Below are 13,539 nucleotides of genomic sequence, written 5' to 3' on the forward strand. Positions count from 1 at the left end.
GGGAAGGGATTAATAATGTTCAAGGCAGTTCTGTTTTTGTTTTGCTTGAGTCAGGAGTGTGAAGATGGATATAAAAAAAATTGACTCTGACTTAAGACTCCAGGAAATTTTCAGGGTGGAACTCTGACCAACTTCACCCCCTCCCCCATCCCCTCTTATGCAGTACAGTGGTAGGCAAATCAAACCCTGCCACACAACACCCCACCCAGCCACACCACACCCTGCCACACATCACACATATCATAGAGGAGAGTTGGAGATATTTATACTGACTAAGACTTCAACTCCACACCTCTGGTTTTAGTGGTATGTTTATTTCTTTTTCTTTTTTGAGTAATGGAGGGAGCCAGCTGTTTTGTCTTTCCCTCTTTAGGCTATAATAATGTTTTTTTTCTGCATACAGTACCCTCCAGAGTTTTGCGCTCAATCCTAAATTTTTACCATCCTGACTTTTGCGCTGCTTTAACATGTAACATGATGAAATGCCTACCGTCAGGTGCGATTCCTTTAGGCAGTGTCACACTGGCCGTTTTCCTCCAACCGTTGGGGCTACTGGCGACTGTGGTTGCCCATGCACCCAACTGGGAGCGAGTTGTTGGTTGTCTGTACGGATGGAAAACGGTTGGGGGTACGAGCAACCGCGCGGCTGTAATGTAAACAAACAGACAACAGCAGTGGCTGAGGAGGAGCAGTGGAACATGGCCAACCAGGAAACTCATAAAGTGGAGTGGCAGAGCTGCTTTGTTTACTATTTAATCGATACAAGGTGACTGCTTTGTTTACATCGTGAATACAGACAATCGACCTTGGCCATGTGTGACGCACACCCAAGAAAAGTTTGAGTTGGCGGTCGCTTCTATCACCTATGTGGTTGGAGGAAAAAGGCCCAGTGTGACACCAGCAGCTTAAAGGCAAGGTCACACAAGCTAGTTTCTCAGAAATTTTCCACTGAAATTATCTCCCAACAATTTTCTGCCTTGAATTTATCCTCAAGTTTGGTCAGACAAAGGACGGTTGCATTCTGGGATATATCAGCTGAAAAGCAAAATAAACAATGGATCCAGACATTGCAGAGTTTGCTTTGTGGTGTTTGCTGGGAAAAAAAAAAAAAAATAAAAAAAAAACATTTGTTGGTTCATGAATGACAAAATGAGGCAGTGGCTATGCTTGGACAAGACAAGTCCAAGACCTGCTCAACCTGATTACTCCAAGCTTATCTAGCTTCGTGGAGCTCATTGTGGTACTGGAATAAACACATGGATAGCTACTGAACCGATCAGCTCTTCTTCTTGTGACCACAACTTACCGACCTCACAAGAAAATAACCAACATGCTGGTGACTGAGTTTGTCTAAAATTTCGATGTTTCCCATGAAATGTAGCAAACTTGGAATCTCTGTACAAAATTCCTGAGAAACTAGTGGCTGGGTGACCATGTTCACATGTGCTGGGTTGAGATTCACAGATGCGCGCTAATGGCTCGCAGTGAAAGCTACGAACTAATGATTTAACGATCAACATTGACTTCAGATTCACAAAGCTTTCATTTCGTCATAGTTAGAGGCCCCTGATTGGATGAGCACCATCGATGACATCATCGGACTCGGCGAATCACAAGCGTGCTTTCAGAACTGTCAGCCAATTATCAGGCAGCCAGCCGCCTTCAGCTGCGGCTTCAAAACAACTCGTTCTCTCTTCACATTTTCTTCCTTTTTACACAGTACGTATTTTGAGATAACAAGGGAGTAAAGTGGGGAAAAAAGTCAGCTTCTCCACGGGCCGGAACAAATAGGCGCTTTTCCAGTGTTTTCAATACCTCGAGTTTCGCGATCTGCAATTTTAGCGCTAAACCTGCTGAACGAAGCAAGCACGAAACTCGGGAGGGTACTGTATATGACAAGTAACACCACCATCACCACCACCATTTCCTCTCTCATCACTATCACATCCCTCACCTTCATCACCAATACCCACTTCTACACCTCCCCCACCACTACCACTCCACACATCACCACCAACCCCTCACCACCACCACCATCATCACTACTCACTTCTGTGCCTCCTCAAACTCCTGAATCTCCCTCTCTTCCTGCGTCATCACACTGAGGGACCGTCGTCGTCTGCTGGTGGCCAGGTTGGGTGTGTGGGGCATCGTCAGACCCTTCGGCTTCTTGTTGTTGCTCTCCTGAAGCTCTGAGGGAGGGGAGAACGGTGTGAGCGATGGAGGAAGGGAGGGAATGAAGGAAAGAAGGGAAGTAAAGAAGGGTAAGATGTGAGGGAAGAAGATGGGGAGGAAGGAAGGAAAGGAGAAATATTAGACAGGGAAAGAATGATGGAGGGAAGGGAGAGGTGTATGGGAAGGATGGAAGGAAAGGAGAAATACTGAATAGGAAAAGAAAGGAAGGATGGTAGGTTATACTAAATGAATGGATGTAGGAAGTAAAGAAAGAAAGAGGAGAAAAAGGTGACAGAAAATGATGAAATGAAGGGAGGAAAGGATTAAAGAAAGGAAAGAGAGAAGGAACAAAGGAGGAAGTGAAGGGTAAAATGAAGGAAAGAGAGAACACAGAAAAACAAAACTAAACACAGAAGAATCAACATCAAACAAACCATAACATCACTCATCACATCAATTCCCAAAACAACAAACAGCAACAACTGCAGCAACCTCTCCCTCACCTACGCTGCCCGCTCTCTTGGTTCGGAATCTCTCAGGCGTCCCAAGAATAAATTTGAGGTTCAGTTCGGCCATGGACACAAACTTCTGGGACACCTCGGCCTGCTGCTGGTGCTGCCGGCGCGAGTCTGAGAAGTGGAATGGCTGTGGAATGGTTGGCCCTCTGTGTGCTGTGCCTGCCGTGTCCTGTGGGGAAGGTGAGGGAGGGAGATTAATGTTTGAGGTTACGAGAGGTATGAATAAGGGATAGAAGAGTGAGTACATGGATGGCAGTTACAAGGAGTGTGTGAAGTGGCATCCAGATTTAGGCACTGGGCTTATAGAAGTGATGCGACAAAAAACAGCTGAGTAATAAGGAGTTGAAGGGAAATAAGTGAAAGAAAATGTGTACTCCCTCATTCATGGTGGCCTCAGTTTTTCTTAAAAATGAATGTTGGGGTCAGGAAACAGGGTGGGAGTGAGGTGGGTGAAGGTGTTGGTTTTGGGTGAACTGGGCACACCCACGACCCCAGGCCAGTGTCACTTATAGGGCCTTGGCGAGCAGTCCAGTATGTAAGTCTGTGGTGTGGGTATGTGGGTTTGATAGTTTTGGGTCTGAAACTGTGTATGCAAATATCTGAGTACGATAATATGGTGACCCTGGACCAAACCCTTCGTAAAAGCAAGTCAGATGGATATAAAGAAAGCAAAGATAAATAAGAGACAATTAATCAAAGGTAAGAAATGAATGACAGAGCAAAATCTAAAACTGTCATAGAATAGAGGGGCTGTGACTGGACAAATGATAGTTAGGACAAGTATTAGTATTAGGCAATGAGAGTAAGGACACAATGAAGAAGACCTGGAAATGATGAGTGGAGGAAGACATGAGGAGGAACACAAGGGAGAAGAGAGTATATGATCATCAGGAGTGGGAGAGACTCGTAGCCTGTCCACCAACATAATGGAAATAAGGACAAACAAAAAGAAGAGAGTAATTACACACTGAGGACCTGGAGGTGGTGTGTGGAGGGAGAATTAAGAGGGAAAAGTTTGGAAAGTTTCGTTTAGTCGGCGCAACATCTGTGGTCATATGCCGGAGAGAGACAGAAGGAGAAGGAAACAGATCCCAGGAGACGGGACACAACCCCCGATTAATACCTGGTACCCATTCACTGCTGGGTGGACAGGGGCGTAGGGTATCGGAAAAGCCGCCCAAATTTTCCCACTCTGCCTGAGAATCGAACCCGGGCTCTCTCGGTTGTGAGCCGAGTGTGCTAACCACTGCACCACGAACACCAGGTAGGAGAGCATACAATTGCCAAGAGTGGGAGAGACTCATGGCCCGGGACAACTCCAAAAGGGGAAATAAGGACCAACGAAAAGAAATGATGGAAAAACAATAAAAAAGGAATAAACAACAAGCAAGATGAAGAAAAAACAAGAAATGGAGGATAAAAAATAAATAAATAAATGAAGATGACAAAAGGAGAGATAACAAACACACACACACACACACACACACAAAACAAGCCATCAAATTACCAGAGAAGACGACGAGGACGATCGAAGCATCCTCGCGAAATCCCTCGGGGGCTCTATCTCCTCCCCCTTCGCAGCATCCTTCCCCTTGAGCCTTGAGTCCGTCGCGAAGTGGAATTCCTGCGGTCTGGTTGGTCCTGATCGAAGGGGACGAGAGGGGGCTGGCATAGGGGGTGAGGACAAATGTGGGTGTGCCTCCGCCTGGTTCCGAAGACGCTGGTCCGTTGCGAAGTGGAATTCCTGTACCTTGGTTGGCTTGAGGGGTTGTGTGGCTGTGTGTGCGTCCTTGCGTTTGTTTTTGTGTATCTTATCCCGGAAGGTCGCGACAGTGCTAAGTTCATGCTTGTCGTCCTGGGTGAGACTGCCGACCCCAGGCACGCGGTTGTTCCCCCTGCGGAAGATTAAGGGAAGTGAGGACGCGTGGAAAAGCGGAAAATATGAGAAAAAATGGAAGAATAAATAAATGTGGAGGTGAGGATGAGAGAAGTAAAATATGATAAATAGTAAATAAATGAATGTATTAGTATGGACTGGGGGAAATGAGGACGCGAGGAAATATGAGATAAAAGAAACAAAAAAGCAAAAGAATTGAGGAAAGAAATAAAACTAGTAGAAAGTAGAAACAAAGTAGTAGAAAGAAACAGAATAAGTGGTGTAGCGAGGATGCGGAACAAGGCGTAAAACATGATAAAAGAGGAAAGAAGAGAAAGGGAATGAATGAGGTGAGACAGGGAATAAAATATAATAAAAAGTGAAGTGTGTGTGTGTGTGTGTGTGTGTGTGTGTGTTAAAAATAAGTTTGAAGACCTTCCCACTTACCAATTCTCTTTCTTTTCCCCTTTTCATCATAGTCGTCCCTCAAATAGTGCGATTTCCAATAGTTCAGTTCCGATTTTATGTGAATTTCCAAAGAAGATTTTTTAGGATTTTTGAATTTCCTGACGAGCAGGAAATAAAAAAATCGTTAAAAGATCTTCCATGACAATCCATATAAAACCGAAACCTAACTATTGGAAACCGTACTATTTGAGGGACGACTGTATTTTACGCCTAGTCTTGCATCCTCACCACACTTTACTTAATCATTCTACTTCTTTCTATTTCTACTACCTTCATCCTATTTCTACTTATTCTTTCTTTAACCTTCTTTTATATTACAGAAGCCCCCCGCCGGTAACGGGTATTTGGCTCCGCGAGATTCCTGTGATCCATGAATCCGCGATCGATGGGACTATGATAAAATCGGGAAAATAGGGTTTTGTTCTACCATCTCGATCGGGAAAAAAAGGTATACATAAATCACAAATTAAATATGGACTGTAATAATTTAACACTCACTCTGTGGTTGGTTGTGGTGAGTGTGAGTGCGTAGGCGGTGGTGGTTGGCGGGTGAGTGGTGTTTTTGCGGTAGTTATCGGTCGGAAACTACGAAAAAATGCAATGCGATGAGTACGACAGTTTGGCAACACTGCACTCAGCCCGTGGCATCAGTGTTTACTGGGCCCTTGAAAGGTAAGAACGCTGCATTGCTCGTCTTCCACCCAGCCATCAAGTATTAGTGAATTTTTGTCTCTCCCCTTTGTGTTAATATTCATGTATAACCATATACATTCAGTATATTATTAATTAATTTGACTGTTTACTGGGCCCTTGGAAGGTCCATTTGTTATTGTTCCTGGCGGTACGCCCATACAAACTTTATACCCACTGTTGCAGTCTCCGCCATGTTTATTTACTCCTCAAAGCAGTAGTCTCTAAGAAGAACCAGTTCTGGCAGTTCCCACTAAGTATCAAGGATTTTAAATGTATAATATTGAGATTTAGGGCTGTTTTCACAGTCACTCTTCTTTGTTTTGATCGTTACCAATGAGCGGCGATTGCCGCTATAGTATTTCCACATGAAGCTGTGGGGTTAGCCCCGCCCCGCCCCTTGCCACACACACTCAACACTTCACTTCTCTGCAGCCACCAATATCCCATCGGCCACTTTCACGTGGAAACAATGTAGCGGCGATCGCCGCTCATAGGGAATGATCAAAACATACAAAAGTGACTGTGAAAGCAGCACTTAGTAAGGATCAGACCGCGTATATGCGAGTTTTCATCCATGTTCAGCGGGGGTGTCCCAATTACCCTACCCGCGTATAAGCAAATCCGTGAACGGCGGGGGGCGTCTGTATTTCTATCCAATTTTACAGTTGTCCCTCGCCATGTCGCGGTCTCACTGCATTGCGGATTTTTAAATTGTATATATCTAATTTTGTATCGTGGATTTTTCACTATATCGCAGGATTTTTCGGTATATAGGTATTTTTATATATTTATTATTTTAATTGTTTCTGTGGTAAAATTACAAATTTCTAGCCTAAAAAACTTGAAAAAAATAATAATTACAACATATTAAAAGAATATCAAATTGAAATATAATACATAGCGTACAGCAGATGAGTAGACAAAGACTCGCACGTATGGAAAACGCAGCTACGGCCGCTTCCGCTTGAACTAGTTTGCCCACGTGAGATTATACACGGCACACTATTGGCTGATGGATGGGAGGTGACCAACCAGAGCACTGTGTTCTGTATCCTGGGTGCTGATTGACTCAGCAATGGAAGCATGTCTCCTCCATCTAAACTACCAAACTAAAATGGCCCAACCTTACCATAACCAACCTAACCAAACAGCTATACCTAATAAACATAAGGTCGCTACTTTGCAGATTTTCATCTAACCCCCACGACCTACGAGGGACCACTGTACGCTACTTCACACACACACTACACTTCAATTTTCCTCACTTATTCTATTTACACCATTTCTTTCTATTCCTACTTTCTACTTCCTCTATTTTTTTTTTCTTTCTTTCTTTCCTTTCTATCATATTTTTGCCTTTTCTTGAATCCTCCCCAAACTTTACTTTACTCCTTCTATTTCCTTCCGTTTCTACGCCTGATACTCACCTCTTCTGTGTCTGAACCTTTGTTACCAGGCTTCCCTTGGCCCTGCTGCTGCTGCTGCTGCCTGCGGCCTGAGGGCTGCCTGGTGTACGCTGGGCGGCACTCCGACGCAGCGCCTGGGGGAAGAATAAAATTAAAAAATACGTAAATCAATAAAATAAAGCCAAGGAAAATACACTGAAAGAAGAGGAAAGTAATAGTAGTTGTAGTAATAGTTTAAGTAGTAAAAATGGTAATAGTGATCAGAGTAGAATTAGTGCGAGATTAGTAATAGTTGTAGTAGTGGTGAGAAATGAGCAGAAGTAACAGTAGTAATAGTAGTGATAAAAATGAGTATTATTGTTATTATTAGTATTAGTGGTAATGGCGGTAGTAGTAATAAAAGTAATACGAAGAAAAGTTGTAAGTGCGAAGTGACTGAAATTAGTAGAAAGCAGTAAGTAGTAGTAGTAGAAGTCATAACAGCAGTATTATTAGCAGCAGTAGCACACCTTTGAGATGGCCAAGAGACGAGGGGACTGCCTGACCCCAACACTTGGTGACTGCCCTCTCATCTTCTTCACTTTGGCCGCAGAGAGAACCCTTGGGCTCGCTGGGAATGTGGGTGCTCCTGTGGCTCCATCCTCTTCTACTGTGGGAGGCTCCTGGGACTCCTCTGTGGCACCTTCTTCTTCTGCTGTGGGGGGCTCCTGGGACCCCTCTGTGGTTTGTTCTTCTGTTGTGGGTTCCTCTTCTACTGTGGCTTCCTGTTTTTCTGCTGTGGGGGGCTCCTGGGACTTCTCTGTGGTTTGTTCTTCTGTTGTGGGTCCCTGTTTTTCTTCTGTGGGGGGCTCCTGGAACTCCTCTGTGGTTTGTTCTTCTGTTGTGGGTCCCTCTTCTACTGTGGCTTGTTTTTCTGCTGTGGGGGGCTCCTGGGACTCCTCTGTTTCCATAGGTGAGTCTGTGCGAGGGTTTTCTGGGGCGAGTTCTGAAGGATTAAATGAACAGGTTGAGTTATAGGGGAAGGGAATACTACACTGAATAAAGAAATAAATAAGAGTAATAATAAATACATAAATGCTGGTTAATGACAGTAATGGCAATGGTAACTGTACTGATATAAGAAATAGAGGAAGAAAAAGAAGGGTATAGAAGGGAATTTGAGAGACCTAGGCTAGTTACACGTCCAAGTTGTCACAGCCTCAATAAATCCAAACACAGTCAACAGATGACATTGTGAGGGCTATCACCTGGTGCGGCATGAACGCAAAGGTGCAGCCAGTGTGGGAGCACTGAGGCGTTACTTGACTGAAAATTAGGAGGAAAAATCAATTTTTTCAACGTTAAAGTTTTTTCCCATTCTTAGTTTTTGTGTTTTATATGTGGCCTCAGATTACATGTGCTGGTCACTTGGGTTCTGGAAAAATACATGTGAAAAGGCTACCAAATGAGCTGAGGCCCATGGCTGTGGTGTCCTTTGTGTTGACATAAAAGAGCCAAGTGTGAGGAACACCAGTGTTGGGGTTAGGTGTTATGGGCCAGGTGTTGCAGGAGGTGTGTGGATCCAGTGCCTGAGTTGTGTTCACAGTGACAGCTCCAGCAGAGATGTTTTGGTGTGAGAAATGCACAGAGTCAGATCACTGATTAATTGAATTTGTAGGCAAATAATAAATATAAATGGTGTTTTATTTATTTTTACTTAAATAATGATGAAATTTAGTTTAAGGTGCCTATATCAGATTTGATGATGTCTCTACATGCATGTTCAGGCTACACAAATAAAGATAAATTAATTTTGTCTTCTTTAACATGTATCAATCATACATCACATACCGATAGGGTGTGTACAAGTCACCCCGTGCCTGGACTACATTGTGACGGATGATGTGAGTTCACAAATCCTTGCACAATTGTGTGAGTATAATTCTTTCATTTATTTTCCTAGGAGTATAAGACAACATTTTCTGAGTTACAGAAAAAATTGGTTTAACTTCACCGGTAACCTTTGGAGTTATGCATCAAAATATAAAAATTGTAACAACTAGCCCTGGTCTCCCTTAGTAATCTAAATGAAGGAATAAGTAGCAGTAATAACAAATAATGAGAAATAAGTGAATAAAAACAAATAACAAAAAATACAGAGAAGAAAGATGGACAGAGAATGATTTACAAAGAGCACCAAAAATAATAAAATTAGACAAGATTCACCCCCCTTCCACCACCACAAGACTGCCCCACCACCATTATCACCACCACTCACCAAAATAGGAGTCGTCGGTCTCCTCGGGAATGCCTTGGGTGAAATCGAGGTACTGGGGAGCGTTGAACTCAAACAGGTCATCCTTCTTGGCCATGGCGACGAAACACACGCACGAACGCACACACTGGGAACGGATGGGGGGAGAAAAAGTGTGTGTGAGTGTGAGAGGTCAGGTCAGACAGACAAATACCAAAGAAAGCCAATCCCCAAATGACCAAATAAATGAAATAAATAACAAATAAAAATAAATAAAAAAATTGTGAAGTAAACTTTAAATCCATAAGAAAACAATAAGTCAACCAGTGTAAGGGTTTGGGTGTAATACTGAAAAATTACCCTTCTCCTTGGCCTTATATTATCTAACACTCAACTTGGGTACTCAAACTCCAACACAAGCAACAATTACCGTGTTTATAAGAAAAAATAAGTCAACCAGTGTAAGGGTTTGGGTGTAATTCTGAAAAGCTATCTTATCTTCCCTCATTTCTACTTCATCGTGCAGTTTGAATTACTCCCCTTCTCCTTTCCTTTATTTCTCCCTTATCGTACAGTTTAAATTAGGGATGTACCGATGTATCAGCACATTTTAAGAGTATCGGTATCGGCTGAGTTTCTGCCAATACTACCGATACTTGAAGTAGTTTTGTACGTCGCATGTCACTCGTTGCAAATAATTTTGTTCAACAGAAATTGGATTTTCTGAAGTGTTGAAAAAATATTAGAAAATTGTAATTATCTAGTATCATGATGCTACATACCTAGTTTGGAATTTCCTGCGACTTAATTTTCATCACTTTGAATGATAAGATTCATATTACTTTGAGCACAAGTATATAATACTTAGTATACAGTATAGTCTTTGGTACTGCAGACACATACAACACAGGTTTAGTACTAGTAGCTTTTTTCAGGCCAGCACTGATTACTTTTTTTTTCTTCCCTTCTATGGTGGAATGAGTAGTGGGTCCTTTTTTTTTTAACATTTGATATTGCTGCTGGAATTGTTGTATAAAAAAAAATCAGTGCATAGGTATCGGTCAAATATTTGGGTGTCAGTACATCCCTAGTTTCAATCATCCCTCTTCTCCTTCCCCCTATGCCTACTTCTCCATAGTTTATATCACTTCCCTTCTTCTTCCCCTTATTTCTCCCTTATCGTACAGCTTAAATTCCTTCCCCTTCTCCTTCCCTGCACTCTCCCTCTCATAGTTTAAATTGCTTCCCTTCTCCATTTCTTTATACAATTTAAAACTTAACTTCGCTCCTCAAAACCCACCAACACCTTACAATTTCATTGCCTAAGGGACACAGTTAAATAAGAACATAAGAACATAGGGAGACTGCAAGAGGCCTAATGGCCTACACAGGGCTGCTCCAGATTACCCCCCACTACCACCTGTCATGCTCGTCCATGTAGCTATAAGGTCTACTCTAAAACAAGCTATTGTCCCTGCACTCACTATGTGATTGCTGAGTCTATTCCGTTGGAGGAGGGAGGACACAAGTGGTGGGTTTGAAATGATTAACCTTACTTTCCCTTATTTCTCCTTTTCCCGGCACTTTACTTTCCCTCGGTAGTAATGTTACCTGAGTACTTAATTAACCAGTGTGTAGCCACAGTCACCTTGCAGAATAATGAGGAAGCCGGAAAATCGCCGTAAAATAAAACGGGGTGGAGGCAAAGCAAGAATATGGCTGCCTGATTTGAAGTGATTCCTTATTTTTCCCATTTTCTCCTTTTTCCTATGGCCTCACCTCCCTTCCCTACACGCTACCGTTACCTGAGTGCCTAGTGAAGAAATATAGAGCCACAATTACCTTGCAGGGCGACGAGGAAGCTGGAACACTAGAAAAATGTGGAGACGAAAAACGAAGAGCAAAACATGGGAACTGTTGGCTGGTTTGAAATGATTCCATATTTTCCCTCATTCTCCTTTTTTCCCACGGTCTCATCTCCTTCCCCTTGAAGCTACCGTTACCCGAGTACTTAATTAATAAATGTAAAGCGATAATTACCTTGAAGGAGGACGAGGAAGCCGGAAAATCACAGGAAAATCAGACGATGTGAAGACGAGAAACCAAAAGAATGTCCGCCCGATTTGAAATAATTACATATTTTTCCTGTTTTCTCCCTTTTCCCACGGCTTCATCTCCTTCCCCTTGATGCTACCATTACTTGAATACTTAATGAATAAATGTATAGCCATAAATACCCTGCAGGAGGAGGAGGAGGCCGGAAAATCGCAGGAAAATCAGACGATGTGAAGACGAGAACTCAAATGTCCGCCTGATTTGAAATGATCCCTTATTTTTCCTGTTTTCTCCCTTTTCCCACGGCTTCATCTCCTTCCCCTTGATGCTGCCGTTACTTGAATACTTAAAGAATAAATGTATAGCCATACTTACCCTGCAGGAAGACGAGGAGGCCGGAAAATCGCCGTAAAATAAGGCGGTGTGGAGGATCAGCTGAGGGAGGTTTAAGCGCGCCAACGTCAACGGAACCTCGAGTCAAATGAGTGTCTTTAATAACCTTCTTTTTTTATCTCTCTATAATTAAATAAAAGCTACAGTGATATAGATAGTGGCGTAGAGTTAACTTTATAATGGTTTACTTTAATTTTAGATGGATGATGTTTTTTTTCTTGCTTCTAGATAGTTATTGCTGAGGTTCTATAGTGTTGCTTCTCTTATTTATTTGTGTATTTTAAATTAAAGAGAAGAAATTGTAGTATGTAAAGTGGAAACTCCGACAAAAAATCAAGTCTGTTGGTCTGTCTGTCTGTCTGTATGTATGTATGTATGTACGTCTCTCTCTCTCTCTCTCTCTCTCTCTCTCTCTCTCTCTCTCTCTCTCTCTCTCTCTCCTACACATATTTTTTTTTTTCTTTTCTTTTTCTCTCTCTCTCTCTCTCTCTCTCTCTCTCTCTCTCTCTCTCTCTCTCTCTCTCTCTCTCTCTCTCTCTCTCTCTCTCTCTCTCTCTCTCTCTCTCTCTCTCTCTCTCTCTCTCTCTCTCTCTCTCTAAGCTCTCACCGTCTCTGCGACTTTTTCTTTTTTCCCTCCTCTCAGTGGTCCAATGTAACACGATTGACTCCTTCAAAAACAAGCCCGACCGTCACTTCCTTCAACTTAATATTAACTAGAGTTGAAATGCAGCGTTTTGGAGCCATCTGATTAAAGTAGAATCACTTATATAGGTTCAAGGACAGGCCACCTATATATAGCTACTCTGGACCATGGGGGTCTGTGTGATTTGATTTTCTATGTAAATCTCTCTCTCTCTCTCTCTCTCTCTCTCTCTCTCTCTCTCTCTTTCTCCATCTCTCTGTGCTCTCATTCTCTACCATTGTATCTTTTAGTTTCATATATACCTACACATGTATATAGTTGTATAATCACACTCTCTCTCTCTCTCTCTCTCTCTCTCTCCCTTCTCTCTCTGTTTACTACAATAAACTATCAATCAATCCTTCTCCTCTTCTCTCTCTCTCTCACACACACACACACACACACACACACACACACACACATATATATATATATATATATATATATATATATATATATATATATATATATATATATATATATATATATATATGTATATATATATATCTTTCTCTCTCTCTCTCTCTCTCTCTCTCTCTCTCTCTCTCTCTCCCTCTCTCCCTCTCCTTTCTCTCTCCTCCTCTTCCTTCCCTTCTCTCCCCTTTTCTTTCCTTAATTCTCTCCTCTCCCCCTTTTCCTCCCTCTCCTTCTCTCCTTTCTCTCCCCTTTCCTCTTTATCCTATTCCCCCATTTCTCCCTCTCATTTCCCTCCCCGTTTTCTCTCCGTCCCTCCCTCCCTCCCTCCCTATATAGGTATATGCACCAGTCTGTACGCGGGATTCCATTTAGTACGCGAGTAAGGAGTTAAGACACCTCTCTCTATCTTTTTTTTTTTCTCGCGCTCTCGCCATCCTTATTTGACCTCTCTTCTGGCCACTAAAATCCCGGTCAAAGACATTTCAAATTTCGCGGGCATCTTACACCGACTACTTCCATGCGCCGAACAGGAGACGAATCGGTCCCTTGAGTGTTTTTACGAGTCCCCGGTACAGAAGAAGAGTCAAACTACCACCAGGGTCACAAAACTACCCATGGAGATG

General features: G+C 42.6%; 1 protein-coding gene across 2 annotated transcripts in view; it reads right to left on the reverse strand.

Moving 5' to 3' along the window:
- Positions 1 to 11,935, reverse strand: part of LOC126993110 (targeting protein for Xklp2-like) — a 19,689-nt gene extending 7,754 nt beyond the window's left edge. Inside the window, exons 1-7 of one of the 2 annotated variants that reach the window (XM_050851949.1) lie at positions 11,800 to 11,935; positions 9,394 to 9,517; positions 7,646 to 8,121; positions 7,158 to 7,270; positions 4,201 to 4,588; positions 2,679 to 2,862; positions 2,051 to 2,192 (exon numbers count right to left, since the gene is read on the reverse strand). In XM_050851949.1, coding sequence (XP_050707906.1) covers positions 2,051 to 2,192; positions 2,679 to 2,862; positions 4,201 to 4,588; positions 7,158 to 7,270; positions 7,646 to 8,121; positions 9,394 to 9,487 — 1,397 coding nt within the window. In that variant the 5' untranslated portion in view covers positions 9,488 to 9,517; positions 11,800 to 11,935. Of the gene's footprint in view, positions 1 to 2,050; positions 2,193 to 2,678; positions 2,863 to 4,200; positions 4,589 to 7,157; positions 7,271 to 7,645; positions 8,122 to 9,393; positions 9,518 to 11,606; positions 11,706 to 11,799 lie in introns of those variants that run through there. The other variant, XM_050851959.1, reaches the window with a different exon arrangement.
- Positions 11,936 to 13,539: the final 1,604 nt, after the last annotated feature.

The sequence above is a fragment of the Eriocheir sinensis genome, chromosome 7 (assembly GCF_024679095.1).
Source record: "Eriocheir sinensis breed Jianghai 21 chromosome 7, ASM2467909v1, whole genome shotgun sequence".
In the NCBI taxonomy this organism is placed as follows: domain Eukaryota; kingdom Metazoa; phylum Arthropoda; class Malacostraca; order Decapoda; family Varunidae; genus Eriocheir; species Eriocheir sinensis.